The sequence below is a fragment of the Caloenas nicobarica genome, chromosome 11, assembly GCF_036013445.1.
Source record: "Caloenas nicobarica isolate bCalNic1 chromosome 11, bCalNic1.hap1, whole genome shotgun sequence".
In the NCBI taxonomy this organism is placed as follows: Eukaryota; Metazoa; Chordata; class Aves; order Columbiformes; family Columbidae; genus Caloenas; species Caloenas nicobarica.
The window spans coordinates 7434202-7452220 of NC_088255.1; the positions used below are offsets into that span (position 1 = coordinate 7434202).

General features: G+C 37.1%; 1 protein-coding gene across 5 annotated transcripts in view; it reads left to right on the top strand.

The window, feature by feature from the left end:
- The window catches only part of DOCK3 (dedicator of cytokinesis 3), a 211569-nt gene that overhangs the window by 50549 nt on the left and 143001 nt on the right, over positions 1–18019 (top strand). For all 5 annotated transcript variants that reach the window (XM_065642384.1, XM_065642387.1, XM_065642386.1 and 2 more), the window contains exon 6: positions 15192–15340. In XM_065642384.1, the coding sequence (XP_065498456.1) occupies positions 15192–15340 (149 nt within the window). The remainder of the gene's footprint in view (positions 1–15191; positions 15341–18019) is intronic.

Consider the following 18019-nt stretch of genomic DNA (forward strand, 5'->3'; position numbering starts at 1 on the left):
CTCAACTTGCATTCCATTAGTCCACTACAAATCTCTCCAACATGGCTTAAAGCACGTGCTCTCCAAGACATGTGCTCTGGCTGTCCCAGGCCAGTTATCTTTTCTGACCTCAAATCTTAAAACTTCATAGTTGAGTTTCCCTGTTTCCTAGTGCTGGCCTTCTCTTCAGATAGAAACCATGCACATCCTTAAATCTGATTACAAGTTGCATTGATGAAGTCAACAATAAATGTAGGACTTCTGCAGGTATTAACTAGCTGTCCTTTGACACTATGATTAAATAAATTAACTGTGTAGAATTAAATATAACATTTAATAAATGGTTTTAAAACAGACAAATTGATTAAAAAGCAGTTGAAAACGGAGAATTGTTATTCAGATATGCTTCTCGTAATAGGACCTGCAGAGATCTCTTCTTGTCTTGATGTTACTCACTATTTTCATAATAGGAATCAGAAAAAATTGGTGCAGTCTCATAAAATTTGCTGATGATACAGTAGTAGAAAGTTAAATAATGCTTATTTCAGAAATGGCATGGTTTCTGTCAGATACTTGGCTCATTTAAACAGCATCTATTCTAATACATCCAAATATAGAAAAGACCTACAGATGGTGTTTGTGTCCTGAGGTGCAGTGACACTTAACATGATGAAACATTATTATGGTGAACCAATTGAACATCAGCCTCTTCCTTGATTTTGATAGCTAAGTTAAGCCTCGCCTTTATAGGCAAGGGGCCATTTTGGGGGGCAGAGGAGGAGAGTAATTGAAAATCTCTCCGTATAGACTAAATGAGGTGATTGTTGAGCAATTGCTACTGATTCCGCAGTGTCCTCTTCCAAATAGATGTGGAAAAGCTAGAAAGATTCAGAGATGATCTGCAATACTTGATTCTTGCAAGGCAAGGAGTGATAGAAGGGGGAACCTAGAATGGGAGGGGAGGTCCTAGTGTGGATCTTAAGGTTACCTGGTTCATTTGACTCCTTTAAGGCAAGTTCCGTTCCCACTGTGGCACTTTCAACATGTGCTTGTCTTGCCTGTTATTTAAAAAAAAAAAAATGTCTATAATGATGGATATTGTGCAACCTCTCAAAAAGTCTGGTACTTTTTTGGCCCATGCTGTTGAAGACTTTTTTCTGAAACATATGCTGAATCTTCTTTACTGCTTGTTATTTCTTATTCTACCTGCCATGGACAAGGAAAAGAGGTTATTCCATTCCTCTTTCCTGCAAGTTTTTAATTTAAATTGTTTTCCTAATTCTTGTCATCTCAAGACTAAACATCCAAACAGTCAAACCTAATCTTTAGAATATATAATATCTTCTGGATACTCTCATTATTGCTTTAAAGAGTTACTTGTTTATCCACACCTTCTCAATGTAAAATAGATAAAAATATATGTCTAGAGAAGTAAAAATATAAAAGTGAGAATAATATTGCAGCAGAAACCCGATTAATAGAGTGTAGAAATCTTGTACATTTGTTCAGACAAACTGCAGAAGTTCAGTGAGGAGTTATTCTATTTCTCTATTTCTGTCTTAAAATGAGTACATGGAGAATGGTTTCAGGTAGATGATTGCTAATTGAGGTAATCTGTCAAAAATCTGTCTCTGTCAGTTCTCTCACAAAAAGGTAACAAAGTCCAGTATTTACAAACTAAAACCTTGCGAACTCAGAATAGAAATGAAGCCACTTTTTAAAAATTAGGGTAATTAACAATAAATTAATCATGGAAAGCAGTTGCTGCTTTATTACTGATATCTCTAAAACAAGACTGCATTCTATTTTAAATGATCTGTTGCCACATTATCTTGGAGGAAGAATGTTGCAGCAATCTGTGAGCGAGTTTCTATGGCATGTGCCCTGCAGGAAGTTAGACTAGATAATCACAATAATCCTTTATAGTCTTGGAATTGATGAATCTTTAAATTTGTTTAGTCAGGACCAGCTGTGTTGAAAAATAGCATTACTAACATACAAAAAAAAATGCCAAGAAGAAGTGGATATACTGCACTGATGTGTTTTATATTCTTTCAGGCAAGAGAACTATATGCAAAAAACCTAATAGTTTTTTAGGAGTCTTTCGCTAGTGATGCCTTTCAGAGATGATATGCTAGTTCTTGTACACCTTTAAACATATTCTTTCTGTTTTTTGATGACTTTTATCTACTTGATAAAGATGCCTTTCAGCTATTCATATAGAAATTGTGGAAAAGGTTAACATTCAGTACTTTTTTTTTTGGTTTACTTATGTTTCAAATGCTATAGGGAACAGCAGATATTTTGGATATCTTTGGGTGGGAGATGACCAGAAATTGTTCAGATGCTGTATGAAGGTGTAAGCGTGAGCTACTAGCTAGTCCTTTTGCTTTTGAGGCTCTACTGATTTGGCAGCTGACAATCAGTAGTGTACTTGAGGGTACTGCATTGCCAGATGTGCTGCGTTTCAGTCAAGAAATAATACTGACATAATGCTTGACTGTTATTAATTAACTGGAGTTTTGACCTTTATACCTAAGGTGAGCATGAGCCTGTGTAATGATATTTTTTTCCTGTCCTTTTGGCTTTTATCTGTGGAGCATGTTATTACATTTTAAACACTAGTGAAAACAGCTGACTTCTATCTCAGAAGGTGACCCTATTTAAAATAGATGAAAAAAAAATCTCAATATTCTACACTGCAGGAATGATTCGATATTTGTTTTTTATAATAGTGAGGTGCCCTAAGTGGAAAAACAGGATTTTATTTGGATGTTATTGGGATCTTTGTTTAATATCTGCAGTTTTAACAGCTGCCAGCCACAGGTCTGCTACAAATATTTGCAGTGTTATGGTTACATACATGGAACAAACATTTTTAAATTGAAGAGATTTGAATTAGTTCTATATCCTGGGATTTGTACCTGTTTTCACTTTTTATTTGCAGCTCTGCCTCTCATATTTTACTATTTTAATTTTTTTATTTACCAAAAGCTTGCATATTTTACAGAACAAGTAAAAACAGGTATTTGAAAACAGGCTTTATTTATAATTTACATCCTACTTGCTGCATTCATTTTTTTCCCTACTTTTTGTTTAACTCCTAAGTTGTATTTCTATGTTCTGCTATATTATGAGGTGGCTGCCAGCTCAGTGGCAGAGCTTACAGCTAGTCTGCTTCACCCATTCTTTCCCGGGATGAAGGGCTTATCTTTAACTTGCATTTGAATCAGTTATCGTTTTACCAGGATTCTTCCTGAGGCCATACGTAGTACTGCATTTACTGTCAAGGCAAAAGAAATTACTTGTTTATCCGAGTCTAACTTTGATGGATCAGACTCTTCTTAGCGATATTTCTGGCTGTTCTGAAACCCAGGCCACCTTGTCACAGAATATCTGAGTTGATCATACAGAGCATTTCCATTTGATATTAGCTGCCTGGAAGCATCTTCCCTAAACCATGGAGATTGTCTGCACCTGAGCATGGCCAGCACCACCAGGCTGGTGCAGAGATGTCAGCAACAGGGCTGCCAAATAAAACAACTTCAGCTTTTTCTGGCTTGGTGGTCTTGTCATGGCAGCCGAGGCAGAGGCTCCAGTTGTTGACACAACTTAAATTGTTTACAACTTTCTCTTTAGGAAAAAAATTGTTCATCATGTATAAACATTAAAAATCCGAGTTTGAACACATAAGAAAGGATAGTTATGTAGTCAGTAGTAACAGTGTGTGGATCCCATGACCTGCCCTTTATTTCTCCTTCTGTCGTGCTCTGAAATAGGACTGTCATAGATGGTTTGCATAAATAAGAGCAGTGGCTCCTGCATTCATTTTTATTTTTTGTAAGGGTAGCGGGAGGCATATAATGTATCTGAGACACAAATGAGAATTGCTGTTAAAAATGTTGATACATCAATACGAGGTTGCATAAATTGAAAGAGCTCAAAGAACCATAAAGAATCATTGCTCTCAGTAAGGAGGAAATACTCATGTATACAGGAACTCTGAGTTTCATTTTCTCACAATTTTATACTTAGTGTCTGGTGTTTGAATAAAAATGATTGCATTATAATGCAGAACAGAAACAGAAAATTTGAAAATCTGAAGTTCTTTATGTTAGAAGATCAATTTGGGTGATTGGCCTACCTTCCAAAAAGAAATCCTGAACCTAAAATGTAAATAATTTCATGTCCTCTTGGTCTTCATTTTAGAAAAAAAAAATATTGTGTTATTTCCTGAAATCTGCCAAGTAGTTATTTTATATAGACAAAATGAAGACTTGCAGGAAGGATTGGAGTTATGCTAAACATCTGTGTGGAGCAGTAGAAATTGATTAATTCCCTATTTGAATTGCTAGGTACATGGGCTGTAATATTCTTCTGGAAAGTATTTTCCTCTGCTGGACAGTGGTCTCTGGTTTTGGAAGCTTCTTCACTTAAGGTTCTGTACTAGAACTTTCTAATAATTCAGGGAGATATTCTGGTTCATTGTCTTGCTATTCCTCCCCGCCCCGCCCCCCCCCCCCCCCCCCCCCTCCCCCCCTCCCCCCCCCCCCCTCCCCCCCTCCCCCCCCCCCCCTCCCCCCCTGCTTCTTGAAAAAGGGATTAGGATTAATGTTTCTCAAGTGTGTAAAGCAGTTGTGATTTTATCAGTAGCATTGGCTCAATTGTTCTCCCCTGACAGAAACCTTTGCTCATCTTCGTTTTCAGTGTATCAGGTAAATGTGGTGGATTCAGTCCATTCAGCCAATAAAATGACGTGTTGTGTTGCCTCATCTGTCTTTAACTGCACAAGAATAAAAGCTACAGGTAGAATGTGAATGTAAACTTTTACTTCCTATTAATCTCTATCTAAACAGCACAATAGTCCTAATCTAAAGTCAAGATTTTAAGAACAAGTGGGATGTTTAGTTACGGTTATGTAATTTTTCATTTCTTATTGTAGTTTCAGAAAGCTACACTGCATACTTGTCTATGTAGTAATGTGGGAATTACCGTAAATGTTGTTCATGATATTACTAAGTAGCAGTTTGCAGAATAAATACTGTACAATAAAACCAGAATTTTCATGTTTGCTGACTCTGAAACAGATTTTTGTGACCAAAATTCATAAACAAAATTACCGATGCTATCACAGGTTAAGGCATGATAAACCAATATGCCTTTTTATTATACTTAGAACTTTATTATACTTATTTTGTAATACTTAGAACTGTTCCCCTGAAGTTGAAATTGTCTATTTTGGAGGAATGAAGTTTACTGGAACCTGTCTATGAGAAGTGTAGCTGAAATGTTTTTGCAGTTTAACAATATTGAAATGTCTTTTTTAAATTTACATGAGAAGTATGTAGTTGGAAAACTGTTAGAATACATTCAGCCATCTTCTTTAGGGGTTCATGGAAATGTTGCAGGACAAATGGTGACGCCATGCCCGGGATCATTAATTTCAAAATGCAGTAATCAAACTGGTCTGCAAATAATGGTCTGCGTTCTATATTTTATTGGAATAATAGCGCGTTTTGCTTGTGTTTTTGTTTGGTTTGTGTTTTTATTTGTTTGGGTTTTGTTGGGGTGTGTGTGTGTGGTTTTTTTTCCCATAACATTTTAGGTGCTCCTATTACAACTTTAAAACCTGACTTCTGGCAAAATCTTCTCTAACATAATGAACTTGTATTGCATGACCTGCATGAACATCTTGACAAAGACAAAGAATTGGTAGAGACATTTAAGATTACATATATTGACCCAGTTCTACAGACCTGGTAATTTCATTTGGAATTTTGTCTCTTACTGCTGTGTTTATCAGGTCCACAGTAGTAGTACTACTTCTAGACCACTCCACATGTGTGAATGAGAATATTAATTTTGTGTGCTGTGTGACACCGTGTGAGAGAAGCTGGAAAAAGGATGAAAGTATCAGGTTATACACTTGAACTCCACTGGATGTGAAGTTTCCTGTTAAATATATAAATAGCATTGAAAGAGCAGATGTTTCATTTAAATGCAATGGAAATGCTTTGGGGAGAAAATATTTTTCAATTTTAGAATTTGGCACACCAGTGTAAAGCCCTGGTAAGGGGACAATATTAATCTGATGGCACTTGTTATGTACTGTAATCAGTTTTAATTTTGTGATAGATATTTGCTATATAAGTTGTAATTTAGACAGCTTGACTATTGTTAATTAGTGTGAATGCTAATTGTTTATTATTATACCTTCTAATAAAAATATCATCATGCTCATTCAAAGTGGAAACAAAAGCACTTAACTATACTTTAAAACTGTTGTGAAAGGTGGTATAAGTTTTCTGTCATGCAGAAAATTACCATAAAATATCGATTTGGGGAGGGGATTTATTGTATTTGCAAAAGAATATAGCCATTTAGTCACGGGTAGGAAGCTTTCTTCTCAATGTTATGTATTCTTTTGCATTTAAATAATGGTAAAGCTTACTAAAAGTAAGAATTATGGAGGTTTCCACACTTATTCAATACTGCTTCAATTTCTTTTGGAGCAAAATGTTTTCATTTATTACGTCTGACAGGTAAATACTGCTGGTTAGTATTGAATACGTTGTCTTCCTCAAATTCTCCAGATTTATATATATTTCAGATGGAGGCTGCACAGCTTCCCCTTTTCTAATACATCAGAGAATAAGTGGCTTCTGCTGGCACTCAAGGACAGTGGTTCCAGCAAGAGGCATTTGGAATGACTGTAACAGAGGTCGCAGCAGAAGGCTGAAAGTCCTTTTCTTTCAGCCAGACTTAGCAATATTCTAAGATTTGCAGGATCAGAACTTCTAGGGAAAAAAGAAATACACTTGCTTTGGATCAAGATAATCAGTTCTCCCTCTGGAAGACCACATAATTCAGCAAATGTATTTTGGGATGCAAAGTACCATCATGACTGTGATTTTTATGTAAATAGGGGACACAAGTCTACAAGGAAAATGGAAGGTGATGATGTGAGCAGGGAACATTTGCCACCAATTTTGGTTCTGCTTGTTAAAACTTGTTCACTGCTGGGACCTCATAATTTACAAGCAAGGAGGGGCAGGTTGGGAATGTGAAGGTCAAAAGCATCCTTACCTGCAGTGACCTTGAGATGATAGAGCTCAGGGTCCTGAAAGGAGGGAGCAGAGCAAAAAGCAGGATCACCACCCTGGACTTCAGGAGAGCAGACTTGGACCTCTTCAGAGATCTGCTTGAAATAGTCCCATGGGATAAAGCCCTGGAAAGAAGAGAGATCTGAGAAACTTGGCTGTTTCAAGAATCATGTCATCCAAGCTCAAGCAAGAATAGTCCATCCCAGCGAGCAGGAAGTCAAGCAAAGATGCCAGGAGGCTCAAATGGATGAACAGGGAGCTCCTGGCAAAACTCAAACACAGAAAGAAAGTATACAGAAGGTGGAAGCAGGGACAAGGAATCCGTGAGAAATACAGAGACACTGTCAACCATCTATGAAAGATCATGACACTCAGGACACGTGCCTGAGGACTGGAGGAAAGCAGATATCACTCCTGTCTTTACAAAGGGCTGCGAGAAAGCAGCTTTGCAAAAAAGGCCCTGGGAGTCCTGGTGGACACCAAGTTGACCATGAGGCAACAATGCACCCTTGCAGCAAGGAATGCCAACTGTGCTCTCGACTGCATTAGGAAGAATGTTGCCAGCAGGTCAAGGGAGCTGATCCTTTCATTCAGCACTGGTAAGGCCACAGCTGGAGTACTGTATCCAGCCCTGGCATACCCAGTACAAGAGAAAGATGGAACTATTGGAGATAGTCCAGAAAAGGGCCACTAAAATGACTGAGGGACTGAAGCATCTCACATCCAGGGAAAGGCTGAGAGAGCTGGGACTGCTCAGCCTGGAGAAGAGAAAGCTGAAGGGAGATATAAGCTAAGTGTATACACACCTGAAGGGAAGGTGTAAAGAAGACGGAGCCAGGCTCTTATTAGTGGTGCCCAGTGACAGGGCAAAAGCCAACTAGCACAAATGGAAATACAGATGGTTCTGTCTGACCATAAGGAAACATTTTCACTGTGTAGGTGACCAAGCACAAGAACAGGTTGCCCAGAGAGGTCATGGAGTTTCCCTTATTGGAGATATTCAAAAGGCATCTGGGTGATCTTGCTTGAGCTAGAAGGGTTGGACCAGATGACCTCCTGAGGTTCCTGCAAGCCTCAAGCAGTCTGTGGTGGTTTCTGCTGGCTACAGAATAACCAAAAGTCCATGTGGATGGTGCAGTAAGAGGGTAATGGTCTTTGTCAAAAGCAGCACTTCATCAATTGTGATGGTTGTGTCTTTAGGGGAGGGAGTGGTGTTGAACATCACTAGCAACATGCTTGGACAGGTATTTTCAGTGTTGTCCAATTTGGAGATGGTGTCACAGCTCTCGTGCTATTTCTGCTTTTTCTCAAGCCCTCAAACTCAACAGTCTTGCAATCAGGATAATCTATTTTTCATGTAAAAAAGGAAAAGGAAAATTATGCCTTTCAAGCTCAGAGAGGGTCGTGAAGATGTAAACTGTGAATAGTCGACTCAGAAGGTCTTTATACATCTTCCAGAGGCATAACAGAATAATTAGCTGCAAAAGTCAGCTATATATGTATGTCAAGGATATTTTTTTTTCCTCTTTAGTTGGTTTACAGACCTTTCTCCTTCAGTCATATTTCTGTGCTGATCTTATTCTGGTTGATACTTGGGGCCACGTGCTGGGAGGAAGGAAGCCTCTTTGGTGTTCTTGGGCTCTTTCCTTGCTGTATTATGTTTGAGAAGGTTGACTTATATTTATCTAGTTTAGTTAGTAATTCTTCTGAAGAAATATGATAAAGTAAAATGTTTGTCTTCTTGTTTTGTCCTTTTAACAGTTATATGACATGATAAAGCCATTCAAAAGTGGGGCAGGACACCAGGAAACGAAAACCCAAGAAATCGTCCTTGATTAAATTACGAAAACCTTGCATGCATTTTTTTTTTCCCTCAGAAAGGAAAATAAACTTATCTTAAATTGTTTATTCTTACATTTCAAAATGAAAACAAATTAAATACACTTAATATGCATAAGATTTGGAACTGGCTTAAAAAAATGTAGTATGGATTGAAAAGGAGTTCGAGTGTCAATATCACTTGTTTTACAGTATTAGAAATGAAGAATGAAGATTTAAACTTCTAGGCTTATTGAAATAATTATCCACTTCAATTTCCTTTAGCTTTGTTAAAAGTTTATGACATTATGAAATGAGGTTAATATTGCTGTTACTTCTAAAGAATTAGGAGCTTCAATTGGATTTTAACAAAATAATGGTAAGCTGCAGTCTCTTCCACAATCTCATTATGTAGGTTTTTCCAGCCCTCAGCTGCCATCAGTGGCAGCCAGGATGGGGGTGGGCTGGAGACAGAGGGTCACTTCAGGGTATTGATTCAACCACATTTTTCTTCTTCTTAAGGTAATTATCCCACAGAGCCCCTCCTTACTTTTCCTGGAGAAGACCAAGCTCCCTTCTTTGCATCCTATTTTTCTGTTAACCAAATACCAAGCAAGACTAATTTACACCCAGAATACCTGTCTCATTCTGACCAAGTTACATTTCTTGGTGATGAGGATACAGAGCCTCAAAGGATCAAAAGTAAATGAATACTAATAGCATGAAGTTGGACACGAAAGCAGTGTCAGATTTGTTTAAAATTTTTTCAGTAACTGTTAAATGTTGTCATCTGTTACTTTTCCCAGGTTGCTCTATTAGACAACTGGGGTATCTGAAGTTGTTACTTAGGAAAAGATACGAGTCAAGGTGCACATCTTTACTGCTAGTGAGTGCAACAACTTGTACTTGGAGGTATTTACATATGTCATATAACTGATTTTTAAAGTGGAAAAGCTGTTTAGAAAGGAAATGGAAAATATTATTTTATTGGTACCATACTACATTACTATCAATAAAATAGATTCTGAATTGCATCTTTAAGTTAGATATTTGAGGTTTGTGAGATGATAGAAACAAATAGGAAAAAGCTCTTCTTGAAGAATGGTACTAATCCTTCATAAATATTTTTCTTCTTATTATTTTATGGAGAGATCTGAGCTTGAGATGGACTGATTCCTTAAATATGGAGCATTGTGATAACAGGTTTAAATATTACCCGCTGTCCTTCATAGGCAGCAGTTGAGAGTAATTTTGTCATTTTGCTCTGCTTTTGCTTTATTGATGTTCCATCATTCTTTTTTACCACTTAAGTTTTCCCTTTGTCATGTGTCGGTATTCTAAGCTATTTTAGACATTTTCATTGGAAAAAGGGTCTGAAGAATATATTACGAACGATGTGAGAGTCTTTTTTCTGTCACTCTAATTTACTCTGCTTTAATATACACTGTAAATTGACATGACCTCTGTGAATACAGTAGAGGATCAATTTAAAACAGATTTATATTAGAGTAAATAGTTTGTTCGAAGCTAAAAGCTATGAATATTCATAGGAGGGAGTAAATTCTATTCATGTTAATGCATCCTTTCTAATAAATAGAGAACTTCAGGATTAAAAAAATGGAAATAAACCAAAACTGTGGTGCCCTCCTCAGTCTATTACTTGTTTAAAAGACTAATGTTTATTGAATGGTGTGATGTGGAAAAGTGTGAGCTCAACCCCAGACTCTTCTGAAAATTCCAGGATGGTATCACTACCCATTGTAAATGTGCTTTGTAGTTTTATAGTGAGAAGTCGTAATTTACTTTATTCTTGCTTGATGTTACTTTTCCCTATTTGTTTTCTGCATTTTAACTGTTATTAAAGTCCTATAGTTATATGTAGTCCTATGTATTAGTTCTATAATAAAACAGGACTAGATGTCTAGGCACACATGTAGAACACATGAATATCTGCAAGCATTAATTGTGTTCTCAAATTCCTTTGCTTTTCTGTGGGTGCCAGTGTTGACACCTGTGTACTAATCACATCTCCCATACACATTTTCCTTCAGTTCTTTCCCTGTTCCCAAGGCATCCTTGTACTGACCCGCAAAGCGTGACCGTTAGGCATCAACAGGCGCTTGATGAATACTGTCCAATTTGATAGGTAGTGTTTAAGGTTTGCATGGTAATAATGTTAGAGATTTTGAGTAAGATTAAACTATAAATATTGCACAAATCCATAAATTCCAGCAGAGCTTTACTATAAAATGATTTGCTTAATTAAAAAATCCAGATGGAACTGGAAAACAAAGGCATGAGTCTTGTGTTGTTTCCAGCTTTACTATTTCCTTTCATGTGCTGATGATACTTGCAGGCTTTTATGTCTAATTTAGATGCTGAAATCCATAACAAGGAACCTGGGAGAAGCCACTCACTCGCTTTTATAAGGAAAATAATTTTTTTGGGTCCCTCTACCCTATAAAGCCTAAGGCAATTCTATAGGAAATGTCTTGAGGGACTGCTCTTGAGAAAGGCAAAAAATCCTGACTTCTTCACAGCAGTGTTAAATGAAGTCCTGGTAACAAAATGACTATAAATAGGTCATCTTCCACAATATAGCAGACTTTTATACATTTTTGTATTTTGTGGTATTTATTTAGGGAAGAATGACAAAGGCAGCCTCAGTATTTCAAAGCCACCGTAGGCAAGAACAGGCAAATTGTCTTATTGCACTGACGCATGAAACAGCTTTGTGTTCATGTGAGTGCAGGTTTATTTTCTGTGATTAGCTGTTCAGAAAACCCTGAACACCTGCGTCGGGTGCTGTGCCCAGGTGTTGGCACTGGGATGTCTGTGGGATGAGGCTGGTTCCAGCTGGTTCCGCCGGGGACCTGCTGCAGGGCAGAGCTGCTGGTGCCTCTGAGACAGCACGTGTAAGAAAGAAAGCGAGGATGAGGAAAAAGGAGTGAGAACCAGCCCCAGCTCTGAGGCCAGAGGAGGAGAATACGCGTCAGAAAAGCAGGGATCCGTGCACAGCACAGTCGGGGAAGGGCGGCACCAGAGCAGGTTTGTCCTGAGGGGCTGCAGCCCATGGGAGTTGCGAATGGAGGAGTGAAGTTGGGCCTGGGGAGGGTGGAGACAAAGTGGTTTAGGTTTCTTTGTCTTTGTTTCTCACCACCCAACTCTATTTTAATTGACAGTAAACTAAATTAACTTCCCCCAAGGCATTTTTTTAAAGTTTAGCTACTAAAAAGGTGGTAAAGTTTGGCATTCGTTTATGGTGCTGTTCTCACTAAAATTGCTTGAATGGCTCTAATACTTAAAAATATTTTTTCTGAAAATGTGGTGTCCAGGATAATCTGTTTCAATTTAATTAGTTTACTTTTCATAGGGGTAGGAATCTTGATCAGCTTAGATTAGTGTTGAATTTTGAAGGCCTTTTTTCTTGAAAGAGAAGGCAGAAGAAAGTAATTAAAATATGTGCGTCTCCCTCCCTCTCTTCCAAATGGAGCTTATTAGTCACTAGACTCTTGTAGTGGGAGGAGGAGCATTAGAAACTGTTACTTGACTGCTTAAACTCTTTACTGCCTTCACACCTGGAACTGAGCTACCTGCAGCTCTGTTCTAGCTCTGGTCTCTCACACAAGTATTCTCCTTCCCTTTCATGGGTCTCGCATCTCTGGTTCACTTCATAACTGCCTGAGATCACAGCTACAGCTTCTCTGGTTTTCCAGTTTCTGATAATTCTTCCTTCCTTATAGGGAACCTTGTGTTTTCTGAAAAGGACACCATATGTTTAGCACTCTATCAATACTTGCTCATTCTGTTTTAAGAAGAATGAAATATATTTTTAAGAATAAGTCTGAGAACTTAGCTGAAAAAGGCCTATTGTCATGATCATGGAACGAAAGAGCCGTGTTTGAGCTTTGAGAGAGGTTTGAGTTCGAGGTTTGGTTGGTTTTGTTTGTTTGGGGGTTTTTTTAATCATTGCATAGGACCTAATGTGACTAGCTCTTACAAACATCTCTTCTACAATCTTATTTCTCATTTATTTGTATTTCAAGTAAGTACTTCTGATACTTAAGTAAAAAATAAGTGTGTAAAAATAACTCCAGTGCATACAGTAATTTAACCAGCAAAGTGCTCTGGACTTGAATTCATTGCCAGCCCTAAAGCATCGTTACACGAGTGAGGGAGTGGCTCTTTCAGCAGGTTTATTTGGGGAGTCTGAATATGATGATTTTGGAGCTGATTGTCATGATCATTTCCTTGCCAACTGTTTTATTGGTAGTGTATACCTAACTTGCTTATTTGATAGTCTCAAACTCCATTGTCTTCAATCATGAGTTAGAGGAAGTTACAACCTTTTATTGTTCACATAAATAGCATCTAAAAACGGGCATTCCCTATACCTACTGTCGTCTTCAGCTCATGTCTGAATTACTTTGGACCACATTTCCTGAAGAAACCTAAACACAAATCTAGTCATTTTATACTTATCAGCTATGCGTTATTATCTTCCTAGGATAAGTATTTTCAGCCCTGGAAATATATGTCTTTCTGTTGGATCTTGTGTCTGTATTTCATTTTTTTCAGGTGGGACCAGAACCAGTGTTGATGCGTAGTTGAAAGATTGTGCATCTTTTCATCTCAAAACTGTTTGTTAGGAAGAGCAGATGATTCTATCTGTGCTTAACCTGCTTCAGCAAAACAGCTGTGTAACTAGGTTCAGAGAAATTAATAAAATGCTCATCAAAATGGAGTGCATTGAAATCTGTTTTCCTAAATCAGGCAAATCTAGTGGTCTTGTAGGAAAACAAACTCAGCTAGATGGAAATTCTTTTTTCATCTCATCCCACCTTGTTTTTAGTAAAACAAGTAAAAACCATTTTTTTTCTAATACGTGTTTTCCATTGTAAAATATTATGTTTTTCTTTGTGGATGTTCTTCTATCAGATCTAGTCTTGATAAATGCAGGTATATTTATTTAGAGAGCTTTTATAAAACACTAATTTCCAAGAAAAAGTGCAATTAATACAGTGCTAGCTCGCGAAACCTCCGTTTCAGTCCATCTAGTCAGTGTTTCCCCCAAGTGAGATTAAAATGTTTCAAGCTTTGCATACAGGTAGAAATGGAGCTTAGTTGTTTAAAAAAGCCCCAGGATTTAACTGAAACAGGAGGGGTTTTTTTTGTTGGTAGTGTTGTTGACAAGCCTTGCCATGCAATTCCCATCTAGCAGATATTGGAGTAGTTTGGGTGCTGACAGGCGGCTGTTTTTGTGAGCCTCAGACTCTTTTTATCTGGACTTTCCACATAGTTATTTCCTGCAGGGGGAAAAAAGTATTTCCAGTTCTGTCTGGTTGGGGGGGAGGTTTGGTTTTGGCGTGGGTTTTTTTGTTGTTTTTGTTTGGAGTTTTTTGGTGGGTTTTGAGGGACGGGGTTTGTGTGTGTGTGTGTTTTGTTGTTGTTGGAGGTTTTTCTTTGTTTTTTGTTGTTGATTTCGGTTTTTATTTGGGTTTTGGTAGTTTTTTTCACGTTTGAAGAATACTAGTTCTTTTAGAAAGGATTGTGGTGTTAGTAGTTTCGACTTTTTTGTTAATTGCTGGTGGTAATATAGTGGTTTTTTTTTCACTATCTATGGTGATTTTCTTCTTTTTAAGTAGTTTTGCAGTTATATTTTATCATTAATTACTTTAGTTCGTTTTAGAGTGCAGATAATGAATATTCATATCACTCCACCTAACATAGGTAGGTGAATTTTAGTAATTGGAATATCAAAAATATTAAAAGTGGTTTTCTGTTGTAGTGAAGTGTCCAGAGACATTAAATTAGCTGCTGACAGAAAACAAACTTTTTCACCTCTCTGTTACTTTAAATCTAAAACTATGAATTTATTATATGATTAGAATAAGTGATGACTGCTGCGCATAATGAATCATCTATAACATTAGGTTCCATCAGAAAATGGACCCCTCAGCAGAGTGAGCCTAAACTTTAGAAATAAAAAGTTACACAATTTTAAAAGCATCAGTTGGCACTACTTTTTGATATAAATATTTTAAGCTTGTACAAAGCGGATTAATGTTCCTCTAGGGCAATTAAATGAAAATTTGGTAACTTATTAATATCTCTTTCTTTCTCTCTTTCTCTTTCTTATTTCTCACACTCTTTCTCTTTCCGAACTTATTAATCTCTCTCTTCTCCCATCTCTCTTTTCCACTTTTTCTCTCCCCTCTTTGTCCCTCCCTTTTCTTTCTTTATTTCTCTCTCACCCTCTTCCCCTCTCCTCCCAAAAATATGCCTTTACAGAAGCATAAGGTAGATCTTTTCTACAAACTGCGCCATGTGATGAATGAGCTCATTGACCTGCGCAGACAGCTGCTGTCAGGTCACTTGACACAGGATCAGGTGCGGGAGGTCAAGAGACACCTCACAGTGAGGCTGGACTGGGGCAATGAGTAAGTACAGGTACCGCCTGGGTACTATTTGTTCTAATTCTTTTTAAATAGCTTTTATTAAAAAAAACAAAACAACAATAAATCAACTTTTTCCTTCCAGTAGTATTTGTACACAACTAGAACATTTCATTGTTTGGAAATCAAATACAACTTTTTACAGTGGGTTCGTTGCATAGTTCTTCTACTATTAATATAAAGTGAGCTGTTTGCTTATTAGTAGGTCTTTCCTGAGACTATCTGCACTTTTAAAAAGTCTAGGTCTGTTTACTTTGTATCAGTATCGTGAATATTAAGTCTGGGAGTACCTACCTGTTCGTAGATAATAAAAACCCATTTGTCAATTGAAGAAGTACTTTAATGGCTGATGCAATAAGTAGAGAGTCTCACTGTCAGCAGTGACATTGGAGCTGAGCCTGTAATATTTAGACTTTTAATATAATTATAACATATAATCTACCTATTTGGCTGTTGGTGATATTTCTCAGAGGTTTAGACTTTCCTTGGTCAGTTCCACGGTGAATTTGTGGAGAGGTATTTTTTGAGCCAAAGAAGACTGCAGTTCTGATAAAAGCTGAGATGTTAATAAATTGCCATTAGACAAAAAGTAGCTCTTCTCAAGAATTTGATTTGTTCTGAGATACTGTATTGGACAGGTAAGTTTTGCATGACATGCATATGACCTTTTCAAAGGACATACCACCCTCCTCAGGCACAGAGGACTGCCGCTTATTAGGAGTAGTGCTAATTAACATATGGGGAGAGGAATTCTGGAAGTTGACAACTAAGGAAGAAAGTCAAGTGTTCTTCAGTAATGTATCTTTGTTATGACTCTGTTCCTTAGTCACCCACTTCAGGACTCCATCCAAGAGACATACTTGAATACCTTCGTGAAGATTTAGTCAGCCCCCATGCTACATTTCATTTCTCTCTTGTTGAAAGAAAGCTCTGAAGGACATACACTAATAGATTGCATCAAGTCATTGTTCTGCAGTGCAGAGTGACAGATATTGTCCATTATCATTCCCAGTAGAGTAAATGGGAACCAAGAGACCATTTTTGAACACTATGCCTAGGTATTTTTGCTCAAAGAGTGTATGGATGAAATTAGCAACAGGAAGCTGTAAAAGTGCTGTAAGAAAAAAAGATGAGGATAGTAGACAGCAATGCAGTGCAGCAAGGAAGAAGGAAGGTTGTTCAATGAGGTGGCTATAGACTTTAAAAAAATTAAATGTAAGATCATTAACTATGGAGTAATTTGAAACTATCAAGGTAAATCTAATGCATGACAATTCTGGAGAAGTAGTAGTGAAATCAGTAAATATAAATATGTTAATGATTAAATTAATCTGCCTAGGGTGCCTGTTTAGGAAAAAAAAATTTCTATATTTCTTACTAGATAAGAACAGGTACTGATCTTCCTAGAAAAAAAGGTACGTGATATCTGAGACACAAGCGTAAACAGAAGAGAGTGTCAATAAAGGAACTGCATAAAAAGGCATATGATTGAAAAGATTAATTAAATGTGTACACTATGCAGTATTTAAATACAGGTGTCTTGGGGTTCGGAGGGTCTTTCTGCAGTATCACTCCCATATAATTTCTGGGAGAATTCTGTCACTTTCTTGTATATCTCCTCTCTGAGTTTTGTCATGAAACTCATGACCACGTCTTAATCTGTTAAAAAAACCTAATGATTTTCATATACATATTCACATGATACTACCCTTTCTCAAATAATGTCATAATATTCATTGCTTATTCTGTCATGTTTGAAATTTGCAAATAAAATAAATGAAATATGTCATTATTAACATGTATTAATGTTAACCGAGAAGCTTAAATACATGCAATCTGAGCTGATCTGCAATTATTCAAGATAGTACAATCTAATAGGAGACATTCCATGTCCAAGTACCTTTCAGGAAAGAGTATCTTACGCATCTAATGTATGGCATATATGCTTATTTAGTGTAAAGGTACTTTTCTCCTGACCTTGGTCATTAATGCATTGTATTATTTGGGAAGGAGTGATGCAAGCATGAAAATCACACTTCCTGTCACCACCAGTTGGGTTTTTTTCAGTTTGCTTGAACTGGTATCATTTTCCCTTAAATATGCTATCAGCAGTTTTGGTGGTCGTCCCTTGTGTTCTTCAGGCCTTGTTGGAAACCAAGGGACAGATACACTCCTTGAATTAGCAGTTACAGATTATTTTGTGAAAGGAGTCGTTTAGACTGTATTCAGAACTACCACAGTGAACTTTTTTTGCTTTTTCTTAGATGCTTAGTCTAAATATTACGAAGCTTTGCTTTGTAGTTTGTCTATTGAAAATGTAGGAATATAATTTATTTTACAGTTATTGCTGCTAACCTTTTGTATTGTTGCTAGCCACTCTTATAATGCAATACTGATTTTTACTTATTGTAGCAATTTAATTATCTGTTACTTATACATTCTCTCCCTCCAGTACAAAAATATGATCCTGGATGCATAATTTTTATGTTTTGTTACCTCTTCCAGTTACCCCTAGTTAGCTTGTTTTCATATGAATACGTTTACTGATATTGCTGCTGTGTAGGTTTTTGTATTTCCCAATTGCTCAGAAGAGCAGAATTTACTACCTTCAGATAAACAGCTTAGTGGGTTTAGACTTGAAGTTTTAAGCATCCTTCTGTGTAT